General features: G+C 48.2%; 1 protein-coding gene across 4 annotated transcripts in view; it reads right to left on the bottom strand.

Moving 5' to 3' along the window:
- LOC140399936 (uncharacterized) overlaps positions 1-24,385 on the bottom strand; it is a 237,743-nt gene extending 213,358 nt beyond the window's left edge. For 2 of the 4 annotated variants that reach the window (XM_072489426.1, XM_072489441.1), the window contains exons 1-2: positions 23,844-24,166; positions 122-1,444 (exon numbers count right to left, since the gene is read on the bottom strand). In XM_072489426.1, coding sequence (XP_072345527.1) covers positions 122-1,388 — 1,267 coding nt within the window. In that variant the 5' untranslated portion in view covers positions 1,389-1,444; positions 23,844-24,166. The other 2 variants (XM_072489433.1, XM_072489447.1) reach the window with 2 other exon arrangements.
- Positions 24,386-27,567: the final 3,182 nt, after the last annotated feature.

The raw sequence follows: 27,567 nt of genomic DNA, 5'->3' as shown, positions 1-27,567 counted from the left end.
TGCTCGTGGATGTCATGTGATACCATGGAACAATCCAATCAACATCAGAAGCTCACCAAGGTATTACAACCATGCAATATTACACTCCTTAGATTTTTTAATAATTTATCTATACTTATACCTTCAGAGACTTGTTTCTCAGGGAGATGTGTTGTTGACAAAGCAGATCTGACAGCAGGAATCCCATTTGTCACTGCCAACATTGAACTCAATCCCTTATATGTTTTTTTGGTAGTTTCAATTATAGCTGCTGTGCTGAATACTTGCGTTGTTTGAGTTGTTTTCAACATAGTTTCTGTAGATGCTGATGAGACTGACTCTGTCATCGCAGGCCCCTTGATTGATGGTGTAACTCTGGGTGTGGTTGTCACCTGAAATGTATTGGGTGCCTTGCTGTCTGTTACTGCACCCACTGTAGTTGCCATGATTTCATTCATTTCTTTATCAGCATTTGGACTGTTTACTTTCCAGCTGAAGTAATTACCTTCTGGTTCACTGATTATTGTTGTGGTTGTTACTTCTTCATTCCTGAAACTTTCGACATTTGCACTTGTGAATTCTGAGAAATTTAACATTTCCGAAGTCAATACATTGACATCTTTTTGTGTCGTATTTACTGTAAGAATAGTTTTACTTGTAAGAGGCAACGCTGTCGTGTCGTGACTATTCAGTGTAAAGTTTTCACTGCTAGAATCAGTTGTCCCCAGTGTCACACCACTGCTTTCACTTTTGGTGGTTCCATTAAGTACAGTGGAAATTGTAACCGGTGCTGGGACTTGTTTCTTATTCTTCATTGTTCCATCAGTTTTCTCTTTATCAAGGGTGGCTGCGTCATTCGGTGTTGCTCCCGTTGTCATGAAAACAATATTGTTAACTTCACTGGCATCAGGGCCAGGATTGGAAGAGGATTTTGTTGCTAAGACTGTTACAAATTCTTTCTGTTTCGAATGTAGAGTTTTATTCCATTCAGCACCCTGTGTACTTGCACTGAATGGTTTCTGAGATGGCACCACTGTTGTAGTCGTAGGTAATATATCAAGGCTAGTTATGGTGATTACATTTTCATTTTCCGCCTTATTGGTTTGTTTTGTTTTTTCTACATGGGCAATGCTAGCATTTATTGCAGCAGTTAATGTTTCTAATGAAGGCCTTAAAATATTGCTGGAAGCAGTGGAACTTGCTGTTTCTCCATTTAGCACTGTGTCACTTTTCACCCCGTTATTGTTTTCATTATAGCTTGTGATGCCTTCTGGCTTTGCAGTAGAAACCTCAAATATCCGTATGTTCCTTCTTTGCCGTTTCTGAATGACAGACGATCTCAGTCCTGGTAAGCAGATGAGGGTGGCCAAAATAGCCACACATGCGTGAAATTTTGTTGGTCTCATCATTAGCAAATAGGTTAAAAAGGTAAGGAATTCCCCTGAAGAGAGCTGCACAAAGAAATCTGAAACAAAAAATATTATTTGTAAAGCATTTATATACTGCCACCACAGTATCAATTCTATTAAAAATAAACTATATAGCATAAGTATATCTCAACCATTACTTGATGTGTACACAATGATTGGAAAGTATAGAGTAATAAGCTATACAAAAATATATTTGCTTGGTGAATCAAACTTCTAATGCAAAGATCAGATTCTATTTAGAAAGTGGAATGGGATAACTTCTACCAAGTGAAAATATAAAGTACACCACAGCATGCTGAAATATCAGCCTGTGACGAAGATAAGTGATTTTATCCCATGGAATATGTATGTTTTTGTAAACAAAATTGGTCCCTATTTTTATGGCCATTGTCCTCAGGAAAACTTAATTTCATCAAGCAGAGAACAGGGAAAAGAAACAGAGACCAGTTTAATCAGTAATTGCCATTTTTATACAGCCCAGGAATTTCTGGGACTTCTCTGAGAAGGGGTGGTCGGCATTGGCCTGACATACCAAAGCAAATGAAGTGGAAAGTGAGTGTTCCTCACCTCCTACTTCATTTTCCTGGAGTATTATTCAACGGACACCCACACACACAATGGCAGCAAGATGGTAGCTTTTTCCAAATAACCACCTGAAATTAGAGTTCCCTTGGGGATTTTTTTAGAAGGCCAAAGAAAGAAAGAGTTAGTTACATTTTTACATTTAAGGTCCCTTTCTCAACAGATGGTTTAGAGGCAATTGGCTCCTTCTGATTACTGATTTCTACCTTAATCGAAGGCAAACTCAAACGCTGCAGCTAAATTATCCTCCCTTTTTGCTGGTGCTAGGCCCAACCATCTGTAGGCCTGTTCTGTAATGAGAGTCAGGTAAACCAGCCCTATACAGTTTTTGTTATAGGCTCGTTGAGATGGCAGCCAAGCATTTACTTGAAAATATGCATTGAATACTACAAGCAGTGCAATTGTTTCAAAGCTGCAGCGAACCTTCGATCCTAATTTAGCACCACCACACACCGTCTTTGAAGCAACTGTACTACACACTGTCTTTGAAGCAGCTGTGGTGAGGGGGAGACTGCAAAGTAGAACTGGAAAGAGATGCACAGATTTCTGTTGTGGTTCATCCCGGAGTAGTACTGTGACACTGGGCTCTGTGCTCTATGAGCTGTCCCCAGGGATGCACACCAAAACAAACATCAATTACTGTTGGAGGAATACCAAATCATTTAAAGACACTCTCTGGTCTTCTGAAGCTTTTTGGTCTTTCAGTTCAAAGTGTTGTGTGTGACTGAGTGTTACAGACTGGCACATTCCGATGTCCAGGATAATGTGCTGAGGACGCACTAATATTGGGACAGCTGCCGCAAAGGCGCAGTGTGAAAGGTTACAGTCTAAAGCCTTTCAGCCATAATGCACAGAGGGACTGGTAATTGTGTAAAAGCCCTTGGGCTGCGTGCTTGACATTGAACGTATAAAGTAAATGCAAAGTGCACTGCAGTTGTATCGAGGTATCTCATGAGTGCAACATGCTGTATGGAGAAAAGTTGAATTTTATTGCACTTTTCGCAATATCCAATTTAAAATATTTTGGTAGGTAATTTTACAAATTTTATGAATAAAGTATTGTTCTGAAAAAAATACCTTTAATCCTGATTTAATCAAATTATAGACTCCTTAATGGACAAAGAGACATTAACTCCATTTAAATTATTGGCAATTAGGCTTTCAAACTGCCTACACTCAAGTAGTTTACAAAGAAGTCCCCACATTCACAACGTGTTAAATGGTAAAGAAAATGCTTGCATTTTGATTGCTTGGTTATTGAAAAATAATGGCTAAGATCTTCCAGTCTCTGCATAATCGTAGAACAGGCATACCTGAGAAGATACGCCACGGGACCCCTCAGAGGTCCCAACTCACCAACTCCATGGGAATTGCCCAGGAACTTTGAACATCCAATGGGTAATTCCCCTGCTCCCCAGGACTCTTTGGAAAAGTCTTCAACTCTGGGTTAGAATTGGAGACTTCGGACAGTTTTGACTTATTACTCGATTCGTTACCTGTGAAAAATCCTAGGCCGAGATTTTCCGGTCCCTCTGTGACTGCACACAGGGGATACAGCTGGCCAGCCAAAGGACCATTGACTTTCGACGGGACCAGAAGACCCCAGGAATGGATAAGGACAGAAAATCCTGACCCTATATAGTCTCAACCCTGGGTAAACACAGAACCGACATCACCAATCACCCGACTGACCCCCTGACTCCCCCCGCCGACCCGACATGACTTGCCTCCACCACCCGACTAAACCTGACCTGCCCCCACCACCTGATTCCCCCCAACCTCCCTCCCGCCGAACCCCCAACTCCCCTGACCCAGCATGACTGGCTCTCACCACCCAACTAGCCCTCATTGCCACCACGACTACCTCCAGCCCAACCTGACGAGCCCCAACCCAACCTGACCAGCCCCCACGACCTGACAATCTCTCCCGAACTGACCCAACTCCACCCCTGACCTATCAACCCATCACCCGCCTGCCACTGCATCCACCTCACCCACCGACACCCTACATAACTGACACCCTTCCATCTTACACACCTGCCATCCTACCCACCTCACACCCTACACACCTGCATTCCTACCACCTCATCACTTACCACCCTGCTATCCTTCATAATTGTGGCAACTATCAAAAAATATATATTTCAGACTTCCAGTGGTGACCATGGTGTGAGTGTTCGCACATTTGGCAGCTCCCATTCAAGGCTGTTTTTTTGGACCATTTCCCCGTTTGTAGGGTGGATGTTTTGTGGAAAAAAGGTGTAGTAGTGGCTGGAGGAAAGTTTGACCCCACTGGTGGGGCTGGTGGATGAAGCCACGGACCAGAAGTGGGTTGAGAGGAAGGGAGCAGTTGGAGCAGGAGAATCTTCATGCGGCACATGTTAAGATGGCGGAGGGTAAAGGGTCTACCTTGCCTGCCCAATGGACCAACTGGTGGACTTTTTAAATGTTTAGCCGGCAGCGGTGGGAGGCCCAGGAGGACCTAGCCAAAGCAGTGGAACCATTGAAAGCAAGAATTGACCGTGGGGAGCAGAGGCTGGAGTCCCAGGGCCAGGCTTTTCGGAAACTGGAGGAGGCGGTGGGGGAGCACGAGGAGCAGCTCGCCTCATTGGTGGCTGATATAGATGTGATGTGGGAGACCCAGAAGCGGTTAAAGGAGAAGGTGGAGGACCTGGAGAATCGCTCCCGGAGGCAGAACCTAAGAATCGTGGGGATGACTGAAGGCATCGAGGGAGCGGACGCTGGCACGTATGTAGCCAAGATGTTGGCGATGTTGATGGGGGAGGGTGCCTTTGACCGGCCCCTGGAGGTTGACCGAGCACACTGGGCGCTGATGAGGAAGCCGCAGGCGAATGAGCCGCTGAGGGCAATGGTGGTGCGTCTTCACCGGTTCCTGCACAAGGAGAATATACTGAGATGAGCGAGGCAAACAAGGAGGTGCACCAGGGATGGGAGTGAGCTTCGGTGTATCAGGACCTGGGTGCGGACCTGGCGAAGAGGAGAGCCGGGTTTAATCAGGTGACGGTTGCCCTCTTTAAAAAGGGGGTCAAATTTGGGATGTTGTACCCGGCTCGCCTCTGGGTGATCTTTAACAGCCGAGAACTTAATTTATGAACACCAGAGGAGGCGATGGAGTTTTTAAGAGACAATGGACTGACAGGTGAAGGAGGACATTGAACTGTGGAGGAGATGGCTGAGGAGATGGGTCCTTTTTCAGTTTTTTCCTGTATCTTTAATTTTGTCGGTTATTGGGAGAACCTTTATCCTCCTTCGAGATGCTTTGTTGCGGCTGGGGGTGAGTGGACCTTTTAAAAAAAAAAAAAAAATTTAGAGTACCCAGTTTTTTTTTTTCCAATTAAGGGGCAATTTAGCGTAGCCAATCCACCTATCCCGCACATCTTTTTTTTGCGGGGGGGGGGGGGATGTGGCGATTCCTGGACGGGCTGAAGTTTCCCACGGTGGAGGTGGACCTGGTAGAGTGGTTGGGAGCACCCATTGGACTGGTGTAGGTGATGGAGGGCATGGGGGCAATGCAGGCAGGGAAGGCCCCGGGCCCAGATGGTTTTCCGGTAGATTATATAAAAGGTTTTTGGGAGACCGGGGCCCCTGCTGGTGAGGGCATTTAATGAGGCGAGGGAGAAGGGGGAGCTCCCCCACACTTTATCACAGACCTCAATAACTTTAATCTTGAAGAAGGACATGGATCCAGAGCAGTGTGGGTCTTACCACCCGATATCACTGCTGAATGTAGACGCCAAGTTGTTGGCAAAGATCCTGGCCTCGCAGATTGAGACTGGGTGCTGGGAGTGATAGGATAAGACCAGTCAGAGTTTGTAAAGGTGAGGAATCTGTTGGTCAATGTTAGGCGTCTGATGAACATTATAATGATGCCTCGGAGTGACGGGATGTGGAGGTCATTAGGGGCGAGGAGAAGGTCTTTGATCGGGTAGAATGGGAATATTTGTGGGAGGTACTGAGGCGGTTTGGGTTGGGGCATGGGTTTTTGGATCAGTTGTTGTATCAGGCACCGGCAGCGTGTGTAAGGACGAACCGGGCGAGTTTGGGGTATTTTAGGCTGCATCGTGGGACGAGGCAGGGATGGCCACTCTCCCCATTGTTCTTTGCCTTGGCGATAGAGCCACTGGCAATGGAACATAGAGCATCAAGGGGTTGGAAAGGGATTGTGCTGGGAGGGGTGGAACATAATGTCTTGCTATATGTGGTCGACCTGTTGCTCTACATATTGGACTCATTGGAAAATATTGGGGGAATCATAGACACTTTGGTGGAATTCAGCCAGTTTTCTGGGTATAAGTTAATATGGGGAAGATTGAGGTCTTTCCGATCCAGGCGAGGGGACAGTAGAGGAGGTTGGGCGAGCTGCCATTTAAGGTAGTGGGGGCACGTTTCAGATATCTGGGCATCCAGGTGGCGTGGGGAGCAATTACATAAATTGAATTTGGCTTGGCTGGTGGAGCAAATGAAGGGGGATTTTAAGAGGTGGTACATGTTCCCGCTGTCATTGGCGAGGCGGGTGCAGTCCGTGAAGATGACGGTACTCCCGAGGTTTCTTTTCGTACTCCAGAATTCCGATTTTTATCTCAAAGGCTTTCCTTCGGAAGATCAATGCATTAATCTCGGGGTTTGTGTGGGCGGGAAAGCCCCATGGGTGAAGAAGGTGCTGCTGGAGCAGGGGCGTGGGGGGAGGGGGGGCAGGCTTGCAGTTGGGGACCTATTCATGGGGGGCTGCTTCCCGAGCTTGGAGCGACTGGTAGAGGATTACGAGTTGCCCAGTGGGAACGGGGTCTGGTACTTACAGGTGAGAAACTATGTGAGGAAACCACGGGGGTGGGTGAGTGACCTCGCGGAATTCCTTAGGTTGGAAATAATCAAGTTCGCCTTGAGAGGGTCTGTCTGTGGAGGGGTTTGCCGGGAGGTGGAAACCTGTTTATCGACTTCTCCCAGGATAGTTAAGACAGCTGGGGGTGGGGGGAGGGATTTGGGGTTTGAAAAAAAGGAGACAGAGAGGGTGGGAGGCACGGCAGGGAGGGTGGGGCGCAGGTGTTGGCTACTTATTTGTTATGAGATTTCCTGTTTGTTCTCTTTTTGGTTTTGGTTGTGTTTGATGTATATATATGCCTTAATAAAAACATTAAAAATATATATATATATATATTTCAATATTCAATGTATATTTCAATATTATTTTCCTTGGGACTTCAGACCCCTTACCTGGCCTGGATTCTACCCTGGGGACCACATTCACCCATGTAGAGGCCAGTATGCTCTTCATCATACTGTTCTTCATTGATATGCTAGTTAAGCCTAAGGAGGGCAAATCCTTTTACGATGATGTGTCTCAGCCCCTGAACTGCCCCTTTGCTATCATTTGCCTACAGCAAAGAGGAACCTCGTGGATTTGGTGGGAACTCAGGACAACCATTGTGCTCTCATTTTTTGAGGGGTCTCCACAGGTCTTCTGCCAAAGATACGTTTTGATACTGACAGAATCCCCAGGAGTTCCAGGGCGTTTGTTTCTGAGGCATCATTAAGAGACAATACGAGAGTGATGTACTTCTGTCATCAAAGTCTACATACTGTGCAAATGAGTTATTGAACAATCAGTTATTATCAGTATTAGTATGTGACTGTCATTTTTGCTTGTAGTTATTATTTTATTCGTCAATAAATTGTAGCCTGTCTACATTGCTCAGGCAAAAAATAATTTTTCACTTTAGGAGGTTTTTTTAACGTGTGTCTTCATGCACACAGAGGGAAACCCTCTGGAGAATACTGGAAGGACTGGCGGCTCGGTGAAACGGGTCTGAACGCTCCTTCCGTGGCCAACAGGTCCTGGCATTGAGCTTGAGCCCAGAGCTTCAGAGGTAGGGATGTTACCGCCGCATCAGAGGGTCTCCTACCTTTGGAGGTGGCAAGACATTTCGGGCATCCCACTTATTCAGTGAGCAGTACATTACAACTAGGAGTCAACTACTGATGCGTACGTGGTATTCAATTAACACAGGGGCTTTAATTCCCAATGGAATGTGTCTGTTTATGGAAATTCTAGCTGTGAAATATAAATGTTGGGGGAAATGTCCAAGCTGGATCAGGGATGGGTGCTGCATGGGCCTAGGTGATTCATATTATTAATTCAAAAAGACAAACTGTCATGAAAGTGCTTAGAGCGGTAATGTTCTAATTTAAAATTTACATCACCAATTTACACTGCAGTCAGAATATTATTTATGCATCCCCAGAGTTATTAAAGACCATTGAAAGGCTATAACACAGGATTTATGGATCGTTTAAAAGTAAAGCCTATTTTAAAAAACACACCGAATCAATCACATAAATATACCAATAAGTTGGAATAAGTTTGAATGCTCTGAAACTCACCAACCCAAGCTGCGCAGCAGTAAAAACTAAATGATCTATGGGCGCGATTATCCGGAAATATTTCGAAGGATGGTAGCGAGCAGGAATTGCTGCAAGCTTCCTGGCGCTTGGCCCAGCGAAACCAGCAACACTATTCAACATTAATTGGTCCACCGAATGAGGTCTCACAGGCTTCTTGTCGCAAATAACACTTCACCAGCTGATTCACAGGGACCGCGCTCGAAAGCCCCCCGTTAACAAGGTCTAGCAGCACTTAAAATTGCACTTGCTCAGCCAACCCCAGCCAGCTCGTAATAATGGCGCCGCGGAGACCAGCCCCAATGCACTGGAGAACAGGAAGGATGTCCTGTTCCCTGGGGGGTCCCAGAGGGTGAGCCACTATGCAGCCTGGAATGTGGCGGAAGCCATTAGTTCAAACAGTATGACCAAGAGGATTGGCCAGCAGTGCAGGAAAAGGTCAACGACCTACACAGGGTAGCACGAGTGAGTAGGCACCAACACCCCCCTCCCCCGGAAGCATCCACCCCCTAACTCTCCAAATGACCCCCAGCACTCTCTCTCCCAACCCCGCCTTCACACCCACTCTCCCACAACTGAACCACGCTTGTGGCTAACGATGCCCTCTCTGTGTCTCCTCAGGAAAAGCTCTCCCACAATCGGCGGGAGAAGACCCAGACCCGTGGAGGGGTGCCAGACATAAGAATCCTCACCTCCTTCGAGGAGCAGGCTCTGGAGGTGTCTGAGAGGGCCGAGGCTAGATCGGTCATCCACGCAGAGGCTGGCGGACACCAGAGATGAGGAACCACCAGGCTCCACCCAGGGGACCTGTCAAACGTGAGTAGCGATTGCCTTACTGCCTGGTCCATCCTCCCACTGACCACATGTCCATTCTCCCGCAGGTCTTCCAACCAACAGCGCCGGCCCATCCTGGGTGGCCCCCTCTCCTGACTCCGAGACCACCTCCGAGGAGAGCTTTGAGGATGCAACCGTGGTCCCGGCACAGCTGGCATCCCCACCCCCCAACAGCGCAGATAAATGCACCTCAGTGGGACATGTTAGTGAACAGGCTTCTGGGGCACATTCTGGTGAGCACCACACAGCTGATGATATACATCAGGTGGAGACAGGAACCACCAGGCGAGACAGCAGTCAGAGGGCTGCTGGATCCCAGGACCCAGCTGAGTCCCAGCTGAGATTCTGGAAGTGGGTTACCCGGAGCTGATGGAGATGATAGGGAGTGGCCAGGACGTTCAGAGGGAAATGTCAGCGTTGCTCCAGCAATCCATAGCAGCTTGGAAGCGTCCCAGAGGCTACGGGCGCAGGAGATGGCACCGGCATTGAGTGCCACTGAGGCAAACACTGCTAGGATGGCAACGTGTGGAGAACAATGTCGGCACCATTAGTGAAGGTGTCCAAGGCGTTGCGTGGCCCGTGATGGCTATGGCTGAGGATCTCAGCAGAATGACCACCTCACTGGAGGATGTCACTGAGCACCAGGCCGACCTTGATGAGATTCTGCGGGATATGTCCCGCTCTCAGATGGGCATGGCCGAGACGCTGCGGAGCTTGTCCCAGTCGCAGGTGGGCATGACTGAGGCACTGCAGAGCGCGTCCCAGTCACTGAGGAGCATTGCTGAGGGCGTCGACACCATGGTGCGGACTATGGGGAACTGTCAGGGCTGGCAGAGCTAGACGATGCAGGGCAGCCAGGGATCGAACCGGCTGCCCCTCCATCTCAAGGTGAACCACAGGGCCCTATGGGCACTGATCGGGAAGATGGAGCGCTGAGTGCCAACCCAGGACCCATCCCTTGGGCGGCGACAGTAGCCACCAGCTCCCCCATGTTCCACCCCTCTGATGAGGCCATGTCTCGAAGTCACACATGGGACAGGGCAGCACAGCTGTGCATATGCCGCCGAAAAGTGAGCCGGGGCCCTTCGGCCCCAGAGGACACCCGCCAGGGGCATCATGGGCCACGGGACGAGGTAAGCAGTTGGCTGCCTCCATCTCTGATGTGCATCCTGGGGAAACACCAAGATGTAGTGGTAGAGCTAGGAGGGTCATGCACATTGAGTATCACTGAAGGCACCAGGGTGGAGGAGTGGGGGGGAGATGGGGAATGGGGGTTGGGGGAGGGGGCACCAGGAACGAGGTATTGTACAGCACATTAAACAACTTTTTGCACAACCATTATGATGCCTCTGTCACTTTCTTCCGCAATGCGGGCTGACCCCCGGACACTTTGTGCATCTCTCCAGGCAGCCCCCCCCCCCCCCCCCGCCCCCGCCCCCTCCCCCCCAACTCCTCGTGGCGCTCGCCCATCCTCCTGCCGTGGACAAGACTCCGGAGCTGTGTCCCATCCCCTGGGTGTTTGGATGTTGCTTGTGTGGTGTTGATTCCCACAGTATTCAAGCACAGTGCAGAGGCATCAAGGTGTGGTTGGGATGCTAGGCAAAGACTCGCACATGCTGCATGGCCCGCCCTCCCATGGGATTCCACTTGGCATGTGTCAAGTGCTCACTTAACCACGATTGCCAATTTCCTATCGGCAATAGCCTTCAGCCACGCAGCCAAGGGCCTCAGCAGTCGGTAGGGATTATGGGTGATCAGTGAGGCTGACGGGCAGGAACAAGGGTTGCTACCGAAACGGGTACACATGATCCAAGGGTTGGCATGGTGGTGCCACGAGCGATTGCCACTCTGTTGCCATTCCCCACCCCACATGGCGGCCCACCCCTGCGGAGGTTCCCCCATCTCCCAAGCACTGGAGTAGCAATCCCAGCAACCCCCGGCTCTTTGCCTCTGAGCTCCCCATAGAAGCCCTTCCGCCAGTTTCATGTTTATAAAAAGGAGTACTAATCAACGCCTGCGTGAACACTTGCTGGGGAGGCCGCTAAATGACGAGAGGCTGTTGGATACGAGGTCGCTCTCGTTGACTGTATGGAAATGGGGCTTAAGTGGTGATAATTGTTTTCGCCCCACGCTGCGGCGAGATCCTGATTTTGGCTATGGGAGGGGGCCGGTTGCATCGCAAACTGTTTGGCGCCCAGCATGGATCTCATTTTTGCCCTCTCCCGCTATTCACCTGCCTCGTTACTCTCAAACGAAAGCACAACGATGCCAGAGAATCACGCCCTATGTAATAGTGGTTATATTTACATTGTTGATTTGAATGTAGCCTCTCGTGTAAACCTTTTGCACAGAAAAGTTCTGTCCCAACCCAGCACATGTTTCTACACCTTCCATCCAGTCTCATTTCCCAACATTAGCATTAGCCTTCCTCTTCCCACTCAGAGTGACTCTGGAGCCTGATCCCCAGACATTTTCCTCTTACACCAGGAAATTATTCTACCACAAAGTGCCTTAGGATCCTATTTGGCTAGAACCACCACTTTCCTCCAACTATCTACGTTTTCCTCCTTAAAAGCCATTGAAATATTCCAGCATTGACCTGAAAAGAACAAGCTGAACAGCCAACCATAATTTTATAGTACTAATTGCTCTATTAGATTAATACTTCTTGATATGCATGGAAGATACAGTCAGTCAATTTAGGGTTGAATATGATATTGAGGTTATGGGCAGTCTGGCTCATCTTAGATAGTGGCTGAGAAAGCGATGGGGTAAATGACAACGATACAGCTAATGGTGACAGTGATTTTGGTCTTCCCAGTGTTTAGCTGGAAACAACCGCAGCTCATCCAAGACTGGATATCAGACAAGCAGTCTAACTGCACAGAGGCAATGGAGCTGCAAAGAGAGGTAATGGAAAGTTAGATTTGGGTGCCATCAGTGTGCATGTTGGGAGCTGAATCCATGTCTGCAGAAGTTGTGGCAGAAGCATAAAAGCATGGAGAGGAATAAAATGAGGAAAGATTGAATTAAAAACTGTGGCAGAGAAAGCGGAGAACAACTAATAAACGGAACAAAAAAATAAATGAAAATGTTCAAAGATGTGCAGGTTAGGTGGATTGGCCACGCTAAATTTTCCCTGAGTGTCCAAAGATTAGGTGGGGATATGGGGATAGGGCAGGGCATTGGACCTAGGTAGGGTACGCTTTCGGAGGGTCTACGGGCCGAATGGCCTCCTTCTGTACTGCAGGGACTCTATGAAATCTTCTATTCTATGGTCCAAAAAGCAAGAAAAGGGGTACAATAAGTGGGGAAACTAATCAATGTGAGGAAATGTGAGTGAATGTGATGATGTACATGAACTTTCACAAAATACCAGTGGAAAAGTTTAAGGCAGATGGAATTAAGGAAACATAGAAAGAAACATAGGAACAGGAAGCAGTCATTCTGCCTCTCATCATTCATCTTGATTATGGTTTATCTGTATCGTAACCCCATCTATTCACCTTAGTTACATAAGCCTTAATACTAACAAAAACCTATCAATCTCAGTTCTGAAATTCTCAATTCACCTAGCCTCAACCGCTCCCTTTTTTGAGGGGGGAGGGTTAGTTGGGGTGCAGGTGGGGCTGGTTTGGAATAGTTTCAGACTTCCACTACTTTTTGCATGAAAAAGTGCTTTCTGGCAACACCCCTGAACCGCTAGAACTAATGTTAAAAGTTATACCAACTCGTTCTGACCTCTCCCACCAGAAGAAACAGTTTGCCTAACAGCTTAACTACCTTACCAAGTTGTTAATCATCTTAAACACCTGTTAGATCCACCACTTAATCTTCTACGGTCAAGTGAATACAAGCCTAATCTATGCAATTTATGCCGATAATTTAACAATTTTAGCTTATGCGTCATTCTGGTGAATCTGCATTGCACCCTCTTCAGCGTATCCTTCCTGAGGTGGGAGAGCAGAACTAAATGCAGTATTCCAGATGGCATCTCACCAGAACACTGTCCTGCTGGAACATCAGATCCAACACTTTGTACACCAGTCCTCTTATGATAAAGGCCAACATTCCATTAGCCTTTTTAATTATCTTTTGTCCCTGTCCATCAGCTTTTATTGATTTCAGTACTTGGACTCCTAAATCTCTGTGCTCATTTTCAATCCCTGGCATCTCCTTATTTAGAAAATACTCCTTTCTATCTTTCTTAGGTCCAAAGTGGGTGACCTCATACTTTTCCACATTAAACTGCCGCAATTTTTGCCCACTCACCTAATCTATCAATGTCTCTTTACAACTTTCTGCTCTCATCTACACAATTTACTGTGTCACGTAACTTTGTATTGTCAGCAAACTTAGATATACAGCTCTCTCTCTATTCCTTCAACCAAGTAATTTATAGGAAAGGCAGCAAATTGGATTAAAAACTTGTCAGAAAGGAGGAAACGGGGAGAATGAATGAAAAACAGTTTCTCAGAGTGACTGGAAGTGGGTTGTTTTGTCCTGTAAGGGTCTGTCCTAGGCTGCTTCTGTTTACCGTATACATCAATGAATAGGTTACAGAGCTAGAGGGAATCTAGAGGTGCAGATTACACTAAAATAGGAGTCAGAATAAATAGTGCTGAGGGGAAAAAGGAAGCTGTGAAGGAGGTGGTGAAACAGCTAACAAACAAATGGCGGATGCAATTCAATGTCAGTAAAGTGAGGTTAATATATTTTGGTTGAAGGAAGTAATGGTTCTACTTTGAATAGAGAAAGCTAGATAAAACGGAGAATGAAAGCAAACTGAGTATTCAGGTTCACAATGCAGTAAAAACAGCAGCTCCAATCAATAAGGCCATAAAAAAAGTTAATGCAATACTGTGATTTATGGTGAGGCATAGATAATAAAGTTGAGATGTGATACGGAATCTATATTGAAACTATATTATTTTTTTATAAAGTCACCGTTGGAGTAATATGCAGGTTTTTTTTTAATTATTTTATGGGATGTGGGTGTTGCTGGCAAGGCCAAATCCCGAATTGCCCATCCCTAATTGCTCTTAAGAAGGTGGTGATGAGCATCTTTGGGCCCCATACTGTAGGAAGGATGTTCAGCTGACAGATGGCACAACGGAGATTCATTAGGATGCTGCTCGGTGTGAGGAAATTCAAATGTGAATACAGGCTCCAAAAATTGTAACTATCTTCATTGGAACAGAGGATATCTTCGAGGCCTTCGAAAGGGCTTGTTAAAATTATAAAGGGATGGGACTGAGGGTTTTAGAATGAAGGGACTTGGATGTAAAAATCAAATGGAAGAGATTTTGAACCAAACGTATTTTCTGCATTGAAGGTTGTGAGGCTGTGGATTGCACTTACAGTTAAGTAACTAAAGCAGAGATCATGGTCAGCAATTTCCTTGAAGCTGCTCCCATTCCGCCACTGCAGCTTCATTTGAAGGTGCAGCAGAGATTCTGAGCAGGCAAATAAATAGTTTCCACCACAGTTCCAACAGAGTTCCAGCAGAGAAGCAGGAGCATAAAATTTGATGGAAATTACATCACAGAATCAGGCCATCCCTGTCAACTGCTCTCTGCCATATGCTCCATAACTCCAGACTCCTTAGCCATAGAAAAGATACAGCATAGAAGGGGCATTCAGCCCACCTTGTCGATGTTACTCAGATACTCAGGTCCCCTTTCTAATCCTATCTTCCTGCACATGGCCCATATAGCCCTGCAGCTTTCAGCACTTAAAGTGCAGATCCAGGTACCTTTTAAAAGAGGTTGGGGTCTCTGCCTGCACCATCAACTCGGGCAGCGAATTCCAGACACCCACCACCCTCTTGTGTAAAAAACGGTTTCCCTCATGTCCTCTCTAATCCTTCTGCCACATAGCTTGAATCTGGGAGGGATTCTCCATTTCAGAAACTAAGGGTGTGATCCAACGGCAACGCTGCGCCGGAAAAGCAGCTCACCATACCGCAGCGTGGCTGTTGAAAGCCGGGAGACCCCGCTCCTGGGATCTACCCGGCTCGGAACGCCTCGCAAGGTACAATGCAATCTCGCGAGAAATTACGATGTGAATCCCACCCACAATGGGCGGGATCACGTTTTAGCAAATCTGCCTATTAGAGCGAGGCAGTAAACCTCATGTTCTAAATGTGCTGATTCCCAAGGTATCTGAAGCTTTGGGATCCAGCACCTTCGCCTCAGAGACCTTGAGCGAGCACCATTCAGCAGCACTGGCCCCCACAAACAGGTTCCAGAAGGAACGGCACTCATGGGGGTGGTGCCCTGGCACTGCTGGTGCCACCAGGATACCCTGACAGTGCCAGCCTGGTCTGCCAAGGTGACACTTTTAGGTGGGGTGGACACTGCCATGGTGCCAGGTTGGCATTGCCAAGGTGCCACGCTGGCATTTTTTTTGCCCCCGTGCGATCGGACCGGAGTTGCCCAGCATGGTTGCTGGGGGCTCTCCCATATTGCATTAGGGCTAGGGGGGCGGAGGTCGGGGATTGTTTCGAGGGACTCGGAGATCGGGACGCTACTTAAAAATGGCGTCCCGATCTATCGCTACAATAGGGAGTTCAAGTGAGCAGAGCGCCCCACTGTGCAAAACGGGGCTATACGTGGCCTCGGTTGTGCGGACCCCGTTCCTATCGATAACGGAGATGCAAACGCAGAGCCGGGAATTCGAGGGGTGTCAGCAACCATCCAGTGCTTACTGGTGCAGTTGGAGGAGTCCAACCGCCTGCAGGGACAGGAGGCAGTGCCAACCATGCTTGCCACCCAGGCCAAGACCACATGGGTGGTTTTCCAGTGGAGGCCTAGGGGGCGAAGGTATTGGCCATGAGTAAGGATGTCCAAGGCTGGGGCACTCTGTGCATGCGGTGGCCGAGACACAAGACAGGGCTGCCCTGTCACAGGCAGCTATGTAGCAGGGCCACCTGGACATTGCAGCAGTGCTCCATAAGACCATAAGACATAGGAGCAGAATTAGGCCACTCGGCCCATCGAGACTGCTCCTCCATTCAATCATGGCTGATATTTTCATACCTATTCTCCTGCCTTCTCCCCATAACCCCTGATCCCCTTATTTGGCCCTGGAGCTTGGCCCAGTCGCAACTGGTTATTGCTGAGGGCGTCGATGGCATTGCGCGGCGCTAGCTGACCTGAGCCAGTCCCAGAGGGAGGTGGCGCAATCACAGAGTGATGTGGCACAGTCCCAGAGGGAGGTGGCCTGGTGGCTGTGTTCCATGGCCGTGGCGAAAGAAGGCCTTCAGGACTGGCAGCGTCTGGTGGCAGGTGAGCCCCAGGTGTTCGCTCTGGTCGCACCCCCATCCCAAGGACTATCTCGTGGGCCATCGGGCACCCCGAGGGACGAGCTGATGGAACACCACAGTGCCTTGGACTCACCCCCCCCCCCTCCTCCGCCTCCTCTCCTGTCACTGGCGCATTCGACGGGCAGCGGCCAGAACAGGGTGGCACCACGATACCTGGGACACCCAAGCGACTGCCAGGCCCATCCAGGCCCGGTTGTTCCAGAGGATGGCCACCAAAGGGGAGCCAGGTCGCAGGGCGGGAATCACAGCAAGCCGCCTCCACTCCTAATGTACCACCTGGGGATCCACCTAGTCAGAACGTTAGGGCTGTAAGGCCAGAAAGGTTAAGTTAACTGCCATAGTGCAGGACACAGGATAGCATTAGGGACTGGGGAAAAACCGTTATAGAGATGTTCACCTGTTAAACATTAACACCTATGCACAAAACTTCCAAACTGCCTCAATGCTCTTTCAGAAGGGTGTGAGGGTTCGGCTGACTACAGAGGAGGCGCTGGGTGGGGATGGTGGAGATGGCGGATGTTGGAGGTGGGCACAGACCGGGGCCCCGAGGTTGGACACTGCACATCGTCCCGGTACCCCGCTCCTCCCTTTCAACACCAATCCCCCGCACCCCACCCCCACCACCCCAAATGTTCAGTGAGATCATGTGATAGAATGGCCAGCTCACATGCAGGGATCATCCAGGTGGACGGTGGAAAGTGCTACCATGGGTAGGAGTCAGAAGTTGTCAAACAACACGGAGCACCAGAGCACATTGCAGCGCAGGTCATCATCCTCCATCCTACGGACCAGACCGGCTGTTACTGCCAACCCAAGGCCCAAATGCTATACAGGAAGGCCCCTCCAAAGCGGTCCAGGTACTTGAACCACATCTTCAGGATTAACTGCTCGATCGTGCCCCTGGTCGCTGCATGGAAGTCCGTGTAGCGGGAGTCCACGTTGGTCTGTGGCCTCCAGATAAGCGTCATCAACCACGACCGCAGTGGAGAACCCCTGTCGCCCAGGAGCCAACCCCTCACCTGGGGGTGCGCCTCGAAGAGATCAGGAACCGTCGAGTGTGCCAAGATGAAGGTGTCATGCACACTGCCCGGGTATCAGGCGCAGACGTGCATGATGTGCAGCTCACGGTCACATACCAGCTGCACAATCATCGAGTGGAACCCCTTTCGGTTTGTGAAGACCGGCCCATGGCATGCATCCCGTTGATCACTCCCTCCGGGCAGCCCGGCGATGGCGGTGAACCCGGCTGCCCAGGAAATCCTGGTGGACTCGGTCACATTGAATTTGATATGTTCTGCCGACCGGGCATAAAGGGCCTCCATGAGTGCGGATGCAACTGTGCACCGGGCTCTGTGAGATTCTGGACAAATCCCCACTCGGCACCTGGAGGGACTCCATGGCGTAAAAATTCAGGGCGAGCTGATGGCTACCGGAAGGGGCGTCCTCCCCCATACACCCAAGTTACCAGGTGAGCCATGATCCGGCATATATGTCACACGGTTCCCCCTGCTCAGCCGGAGTCTTCAACAGCATGCCCGTTCCGCCAGGTCCTCGAATGACAGGCGTTGCTGGTACACTCGAGGCCTGATGTGGCGCCTCCTTTCCACCTCCTCCTCGGCCTATTGGGCGACCGGCTCTCACCGGCTGGCTCATTTCCTCTGGGGCATGTGCCGGTGCTGCAGGTTTCTCCCTGAGCAGCTCCTGCTCATACAGCCTCAGTGCATCCCCCAGGGCTGCGGCAGCTAGGAAAAAGGCCACCATTTCAGGTTGAATTCCGAAGTCCATTGTCTGCAAGGGGTGAAAGGCCGACATGTTAGCATGGTGCGTACCCCCGTGCCCAACCAGGTCCAATGGGCTACACGATGGCCCCGGCCTGCACTGCAGCCCCTGCCTCTGCACATCCCCCCCACCCACCCATTCCCTCCTCTCCCATGCCCACACCTGGCCGTTCTCACGGCACGCTGCTCTCCGCACCGCACGCCTGGCCCTGGGGTACCAGTGGGTGGCCCTACCCATGCCAGAGTTATACTCTACAGCCTTTGTCCGGCAGCCTCCTGTATGGGCTACTTTGGACGTTGCCCTCGGGTGGGCCTTGTGATGCCCCGGGCAGGTGGCACCCAGTAGTGGGAGAGGCGGGGGGAGGGGGGTGGAGTGCAGGGGTGGTGGGGTGAGGGCACCCATACGGCCAGTGTCACTCTGCGAAACCATGGGCCATGGTGAAGTCTGTGGGCTACGCAGCAAGTTGGCTGCCTTGCAGGCCGCGGCAATGGCGGACTGTTGCTGGACACGCCGGTCCCGGGGAGTCAGCCCAACCTCACGGCCCATCCCTTGGTCAACCCCAGCTTGTCTGCTCTTCCCCCAGCCACCCCCCCCCCACCTCCTCCCGGCCGTGGCAGACACCCGCCCAGCCAACAGCAGGACCGGCAGCCCATGGTCATGCCTCTGAGAACATGTCCTACTGCCTCCACTCGCCGTCAGCAGCTACGCGCCTGTTTTCCAATTTTTAAAATCAGAAGTGAACCTTGCCATCGGTAATTTCTCCTGGCGGAGCATCGTGGGAGCCCAGGAGAATATCGGGTCGAGTCTGTTAATGAAATGCCAACGGCATTCACCGTACATGTGGAGTAGAATGCATTCACGCCGCTGTCGAGGCACTGGAGAGTGGCATTCCATCGGGCGTCCGGACCCAGCCACAATTTTCGGCTCATGCGTGATTCTCCGCCCAATCACGTTTCACTATTCCAGAGTCACTGGATGGAGAATTCCGCCCTGGCTTTTGAACTCTCTGCCAAGGGAGGCACGTTCCTCCTGTCTTTCTATCTCTACCCCTCACAATTTTGTATACCTCAATCGCGTCACCCCTCAGCCTTCTCTGTTCCAAGGAAAACAGCGCAAACCTCTCCAATCCATCCAACTTCATAGAAACCCAAATGCACATACTTATTTTCTTTTCTCCCTGAACTACTTATCTAGCAGCCTGACTCATGTCAATATTTAAGAATAGGTGAGATGGATGATTGACAGAAATGGAAATAAAAGAGTTATGGAAACGGGGCAGATACGCATGGATGGAAAGACTAGTTTGAGCGGTGTTATAATTTCTATGTAATTAAGTATCGTTGTGAAGTGTACCTTCCCAGCTTCGCCTCGTGAAAGTTACGTGCACCATGTAAACACATAAGCAGCAATTCCAACTGGCTATGGAATGTAATTCTTTTTGGGTTTTTAATATTTTTTTTTCCAATTAAGGGGCAATTTAGCGTGGTCAATCCACCTAACCTGCACATCTTTGGGTTGTGGGAGTGAAACTCACGCAGACATGGGGAGAATGTGCAAACTCCACACTGACAGTGACCCAGGGCCAGGATTTTTTTACATAGAATTTACAGTGCAGAAGACTGAACCCGGGTCTTCAGCAGCGTAGGCAGCAGTGCTAACCACTGTGCCCCCGTGCCACCGGAATGTAGTTCAAGAGGAAAGCATATCTGGAAATTAGACTTTGCAACTGTGATTTCCTGAATTGCCCTCCCCACAAGCCCTACTCCATACTAGAAGCATTGGATTGTATAATCAGCCAAAGAATGGCAGGGGGATGGGAACTAGAGCTATGGATCAGAGGATAGGGTAGCTGTTGAACAGGCAGAAATAGTATGCAGTGAGTCTGTGTCGAAGGATAGACAGTTGATGGGGCAAAGTTGCACTCAGTGGAATGGGTTAAAGTGTGTCTGTTTTAATGCAAGGAGTGTCAGGAATCAGGGAGATGAACTTACGAGCATGGATCAGTACTTGGAACTACATTATTGTGGCCATTACGGAGATATGGATTTCACAGGTGCAGGAATGGTTGTTAGATGTTCCGGGGTTTAGATGTTTTAAGAAGAATAGGGAGGGAGGTAAAAGAGGAGGGGGGAGTGGCACTGTTAATTAGGGAGTGCATCACAGCTGCAGAAAAGGAGGTAGTTGAGGAGGGTTTGTCTACTGAGTCAGTATGGGTGAAAGTCAGAAACAAGAATGGAGCAGTCACTTTATTGGGAGCCCTTAAATGGTCAACTGATGACCATTTCCCACCCAGCCTCAACTTTAGGGCAGGCAGGAGATCGGGGCAGGGGGAAGATCCAAAAATGACCCTTACCAGGGCTCAGGTAGGGGGAGAAGCCTCCATCAGTAACCTTTTTCAACATTAGATGCCCCCATCTCTCTCTCCCCACCCCCACCCCTTAATAGATCTGACCACAGCAGGTACCCTGACACTTATCCTCTCGACAACAAACATATCCACCCCTTATAGCCTCAGTTTCCCATCCTGCCATGAAATCCCCCAAAATTTAGCTGGGCCTGGACCCCAAGACTTAGATTCTCAGGACTGTTTGCTGTGCCAATCCTGTCCATTAGAGTTCCTGGCCCTACTGGTACTAGAGAAGCTGCTGGACAGTCAGATTGGCTGACAGCTCTCTGAGCGCACGATTTCCTCCTGAGTGAGAAACGGAAGTCCTGCCACCAGCCAATTAACATTTGTTAGAGTAGGTATTGTTGGCAGAAATGTGTTTGTCACCGATTCCTCGGGACGGGAAATTATGCCATTTGAAAAGTCCTGGCCCATCGTTTAGAAAGTCTGATGCTGATGGGGAAAATGGTGGTAAAAGAGATTGAGGTAGACAAAAAATGCTCTTTCTAAAGAGCCCCGCAAACTAGATGATTATACCTGTAACGAAGATGACCCATGCCTCAGGAGGAAAATAAGTAATCAAAGAGAGATTGACCTCAGAGTAATCAAAGAGAGAGTTTCCTCCCACAGTCCAAAGATGTGCAGATTAGGTGGATTGGCCACGCTAATCGGCCCCTTAGCGTCCACGAATGTGCAGGTTAGGTGGAGTTATGGGGATAGGGTGGGGAGTGGGCCTAGGTAATAACAATAATAACTGCCACAAGTAAGCATATATTAACACTGCAATGAAGTTACTGTAAAAAGGTAGGGTGCTCTTTCGGAGGGGTCAGTGCAGACTCGATGGGCCTCCTTCTGCACTGTAGGGATTCTATGATAATAATTGGAATAACAGCCCTCAATGATGGAACAGGGAAAATGGAGGTGAACAGCGATCAAGAGGAGTCAAGGCTGTTGTCTTGATGTATAACATAGCTACCAAAACAAGATGGATAATGCAAGAGAGGCTTGAAGACCAATCATGAGGACCTTGAAATTAAATCGCTGGAGTATAAGGCAGGAATGTTGGGTGAGGAGAAGTTGACAGGTGTGCAGGGAAACAAAAGTCACAGGATACCTGAAGTTTATGGGGGTACTGGAGAGGAAATGAGTGATTAAATCAATCTTCAAGAGGATGAAGGTATGACAGTAGACAGTGGCACACTGGAACACAAGCAGGCAATATTCTGCAGAGGGAAGGTGTGACATTGCAATGAATCAGGTATGGCGTAGAAGGGCCAGCTTGTAGTCAAACAAATGCTGAGAATGTGCACCAATGGACACAGCCTGAAGGGTGATGAAGTTAGTGTCTGGTGTGGACAGGAAATGGCTCAATTTTGATGTGGTTGAATAAAATGCTGACATAGAATCACTAAACGGTTATAGCACAGAAGGCCATATGGCCCATCATATCTTTGCCAGGTCTTAACATCAGCAACTGAGCTCGTCGCACTTCCCCCATCTTTTCCCTGTCGGAAATATTCTCTGCACTGCTCTGTGCTTTAAATTGATGAAAAACACCTTCTGATTGTTGGTGAAATTTCTATTGTTAGAAAAGATAACATGGCTTAAAGACTGCCGGAACTCGTTCTAAAATTTAAATCTAAAATTTGAAAAGTGGTTTTGCAATTGTTGCAATATTAATGCAAGCAATGCAGAGCTAAGTGACATAACTATTATCCTGAAATGAAAAAATAATGAGATTTCTGTATTTTATTTCCTAGTTTTGGAATGCTGTAGAATTAAAATTGAAATTGTCTTAGCTTATTCATTTTCAAATTTTAACTGGTTTCTCCTTGGCAGCTTGAAGTAACTGAGGTTATAACCATGTCCTTTAGTTTATTTTCTCAAAGTTACTCATTTCCACATCTACCGCTCCAATTTCTTGCATCACAAAGAATAACTTGTGAGACTAACCATAATTCATGAGTCTGAGTGGAGATGAACGAAGCAGAAAATTAAGAAATTATGTATTTTTAAAAATCTGCCAACATTCCTGGGCCTCCGAGTTAAAATAGAATGGGATATTCATGACAGTTGTGAAAATCTTTGAAATGAAATGCAGCACGAACTGTGAGCAACATCGACCATCTAAATTAAATTTTAAGCATAAAGGCTAGTTTGACAAGAGGGTCAACACTCCCAAGGAAAACTGCCAGGAGCACTTGCATAACTGGAGGCTAAAATCAGAGCAACAAAAAATGAATTGTAAGCCAGTCTCAACCATCTGGGGACAAGATGGTAACAGAATTAAATGTGAAATTATTATTTACCTTTTGTGGGCAAGTAATGCAATTGAAAATACTATCATCAATAAACATTCAGAAACGTCACAATGAATTGTGGAACTGTGTCCAGAAATCATAAGCTGAATACTGTCAAGTTATCTGTTTTTATTATTATAGGGTGAAATAAAAAGTGGAAGCTTCTACTTTAGATATTCAGTTGCTCAAACGTTGAATAGGAAAAAGAATTCGGGAAAGGAAGGGGGGGGGAGACGAAGGGGAAATCGACTGAAATATTAGTTGCCTGCAGTGGAGTTAGGGCATTTCCTGGGGTTTTATGTTGGCTGGGTGATATTCAATTCGACACATGTCTTACAACCAGCCGCTCGTAAGTGTAACTCACAACACACATTACATAGATACATATATATATATATACACACACATATGCACACAACAATCTTACAGCTATCACATTGACACTGCTAAACTATTTTTGAAACTATTTTTTAAACCCAAATTACAAACCGCGACGGGCAGCCGAACCCCGACGCGTTTAAATCTTTGACCGGGAGGAAACGCCAATCTTGCATCCAAGAATTTGCATCTTTTCTGTCAAGAAAAAAAATAATATTCCCCTCCCTCCCTCCCGTGAAACACGCACTATTGTCCGTTGCCTCCTATTTGGATCCGGTCCGCGTTACAAACGCCGATTGCCACCTTCCTATTCTTCTGACAAAAGCGTCGACCACATTTATGCAGCTAACGGCTTTATTCTTTTTTTTCCGCGCGCAACGTCCGAGGAGACATGGCAGCGGACGAAATACAACCCGACGGCGGCTCCTCACCTGTCTCCAGAAAAAGCCGGAGGGAGGGGAGGGCTTGTCCCGACCTCGCTCACATCCTTTTGTGTGTGTTTGTGTGTGTGTGTGTTTGACGGCAAATCCTTTCCCAGGGGTCGGTGTTTTTTTTCCCCCCTCAGTGTGCGGGGTTTGTCTTCGCTGTCGTCCGCCGGTAAGACTCAGCTTCCCTCCCCCTGCCCGCCAGCCACCGTCCGTGGATCGGGCTTGTCTGTCCTCCAGGACGCTGCCGCCGCGTTTGGATAGAGCAGCGCACGCCTGGTCCCAGCAAGCAGCAGAGGTGGGTAAGACAGATAGGCAGAGCCTCTCTGCCAGCGTGCTCACCTCTTCGTCAACAGCACTCGGCTTTAGCATCGACACACGATCGTCAAGCAATCAGTCGGCCAGAGAAACCGGGGATGACAGCAAAACCACTTTTAACTACACATACAGACATATATATGTATATAACTCTAAACCAATTCTTAAAAAAAATAAAAGCTCTCAATTTGCTGCGAGGATGTGGTATCTCCTGAGGAGATTCTCAGGGCCTGATTTGGGAGCATACTCCAGAAAAAAGATTTTGCATTGGGAGGGGTTGATTGGGTTTCGGTTCATGGCGGGTGGGGTACTGTGGCACCGGCACTGGGTGGGGGGAAGAGGGAGCTGCAACGCTGGAGGGGGGGTTCGCCTGAACCAGGCTGGGACCAGTGCCCTGGAGAATCGAGTAACTGGGACTGTAGAGAAGGCTTTAAACTAAATAGTCAGGGTGATTTGGAAAGTTACAGAGGACAATGCAGTAGTGCAGGGTGGTGATGCAGGTAATAATAACCTGTGTGTGGCAGGAGGGGACAGGGCCTAAGAGTGCAGCACCAAACAAGAGCAGAGTACATAGAACATTACAGCGCAGTACAGGCCCTTCGGCCCTCGATGTTGCGCCGACCTGTGAAACCACTCTAAAGCCCATCTACACTATTCCCTTATCGTCTATATGTCTATCCAATGATCATTTGAATGCCCTTAGTAGTCCACTACTGGCAGGGCATTCCACGCCCTTACTACTCTCTGAGTAAAGAACCTACCTCTGACATCTGTCATATCTATCTCCCCTCAATTTAAAGCTATGTCCCCTCGTGCTAGACATCACCATCCGAGGAAAAAGGCTCTCACTGTCCACCCTATCCAATCCTCTGATCATCTTGTATGCCTCAATTAAGTCACCTCTTAACCTCTCTAAGGAAAACAGCCTCAAGTCCCTCAGCCTTTCCTCATAAGATCTTCCCTCCATACCAGTCAACATTCTGGTAAATCTCCTCTGCACCCTTTCCAATGCTTCCACATCCTTCCTATAATGTGGTGACCAGAATTGCACGCAATACTCCAAATGCGGCCGCACCAGAGTTTTGTACAGCTGCAACATGACCTCATGGCTCCGAAACTCAATCCCTCTACCAATAAAAGCTCACACACCGTATGCCTTCTTAACAACCCTCTCAACCTGGGTGGCAACTTTCAGGGATCTATGTACATGGACACCGAGATCTCTCTGCTCATCCACAGTACCAAGAATCTTACCATTAGCCCAGTACTCTGTCTTCCTGTTATTCCTTCCAAAATGAATCGCCTCACACTTTTCTGCATTAAACTCTCAGCCCAGCGCTACAGTTCCTTCTGTAACTTGTAAGGAATAATGGTTAAAAAGTCAGAATTTAAGACTCTTCGTCTGAATGCACGCAGCATTCATAACAAGATGGATGAATTGATAGCACAAATAAATATAAATCAATGTGTGACATAATCAACATTAGTGATACAGGGGGTGAGTTTTATGGCCCTTGCTGATGTATTTGAAGGCAGGGGAGCACATAAAATAAATCAGCCTGCTGCCACCTTCCTGCCCATCCCCAGCCTTTCCCACTTATTGGGGAGGGCAGGTAAGGTATCAGACAGCCTACCCACCCTTGGGTCTATCAAGGCCCTTAAGTGGACATTAATTGTTACTTAAGCACCTCATTCTGCCTCATCCATGATTTTTCCGTCTGCAGGGGAAGGCAGAAGAAAGGCTGACAGCTTGGACAGCGTGGGTTGCTGTTGCACAGAAAAGGGGGTACTTCCTCTGCAGGTTCCGCTGTGCCCAAGACAACCCCTAAGATTGTACCCACCTTGGTCCTTCCCCTGACCTCTCTAATCCATCCACCCAACGCCCCACCTACCCCCTCATTCCTTGCTGGGTACTCCCAACCCTGCCTGCCCCAAATCACCAGACTTACCTGAAGCCTGGGAAACGTCTTCACTTTTTCATGGGGACTGGTTTTAGTCCCAGCAGTAGCCATTACTGTCTCCTAGCGTGGCTATTCCTTACAGAGCTGCCAACCAATCAGATTAGACTGCCACTTTCCAGGTGGGGTTTCCTAATCTTAATCATATTATTACTGCAAGGCAGTCCGATTTCACACCAGCGAGATGCTGACTGACTTTTAGGTCAAGGGGTGGGAGGGAGCAGGTCAATCCGTCATCTGAAAGTGACAAGGGCTGGGTATTTGACATTTCAAAAGGACAGGAAGGAAGGAAAAGGAATTTGGGTAGCTGTGATAAAAGATGAAATCAGTATGGTAGTGAGAAATAATTTTGATTCAGAGAACCAAAATGTAGCACCATTTTGGATGGAGATAAGAAATAGCAAAGGAAGTAAGTCAATGGTAGGAATAGTTTATTAGTTTCCAACAGTAGCTACACCGCAAGACAGAGTAAGAAATCAAATCAAATTGGCATAGGCAGCCTGGAGGATGAGTTCATAGTGTGTATTCGGGGCAGTTTCTTAGAACAATGTGTCTGGAACCCACCAGGGAACAGTCTAGTTTGTAGCTGGTAATGTGTGATGAGACACGATTGTGGTAAAGGATCCTTTAGGTAAGATTAATCATGCAGGTGCAGCAGATAATAAGGAAAGCAAATGCAATGTTGGTACTGATAGCAAAAGGAATTGAGTATAAAGGTAAGGAGGTGCTGTTGCAACTATACAAGACATTGGTAAGATTGCACCTGGAGTATTGTGCACAGTTTTGGTCTCCTTATTTGAAGAAATATGTAGTGGCATTGGATTCAGCTCAAAGGAGGTTGACTAGATTGATTCCAGAGATGAGGGGTTTGTCGTTTGAGGAGAGATTGAACAGTTTAGAGTTTAAAAGAATGAGGGGAGATCTAATTGAGGTATACAAGATGCTAAAAGGTATGGATAAAATAGACGCGGAGCTGATGCTTCCTCATTCTGAAACGAGAGGTCATAATCTTAGAATAAGAGGTAGCAAATTTAAAACAGATTTGAGGAAAAGCTACTTCTCCCAAAGGGTTGTGAATCTGTGGAATTCGCTACCCCAGAGTATGGTGGATGCAGGGACAGTGAGTAAATTTAAGGAGGAGTTAGACAGATTTTTAATTGGTAATGGGTTGAAGGGTTATGGAGAACGGGAAAGACAGTGGCATTGAGGCCAGGATGGGATCAGCCATGATCACATTGAGGATGTTTAGACTTGGGAGGCTAAATTGCCTACTCTGCTCCTAGGTCATGTGTTGTAGGGAGGAGATGTTCTGGCTGATTTCGCAATCCAGCTGTTGGTCTGTAACATTGTAGGTAGCAGATGAGGAACATATCAGCCAGGATAGAATGGCGGAGCAGACTCAGTGGTTGAATGACCTAATTCTGCTCCTATATCTTATGAACTTATAGCTATAT

The sequence above is a fragment of the Scyliorhinus torazame genome, chromosome 2 (assembly GCF_047496885.1).
Source record: "Scyliorhinus torazame isolate Kashiwa2021f chromosome 2, sScyTor2.1, whole genome shotgun sequence".
NCBI lineage: Eukaryota > Metazoa > Chordata > Chondrichthyes > Carcharhiniformes > Scyliorhinidae > Scyliorhinus > Scyliorhinus torazame.
The sequence above is the reverse complement of the archived record's forward strand: the minus strand, read 5'-3'. Positions and strand labels throughout refer to the sequence as shown.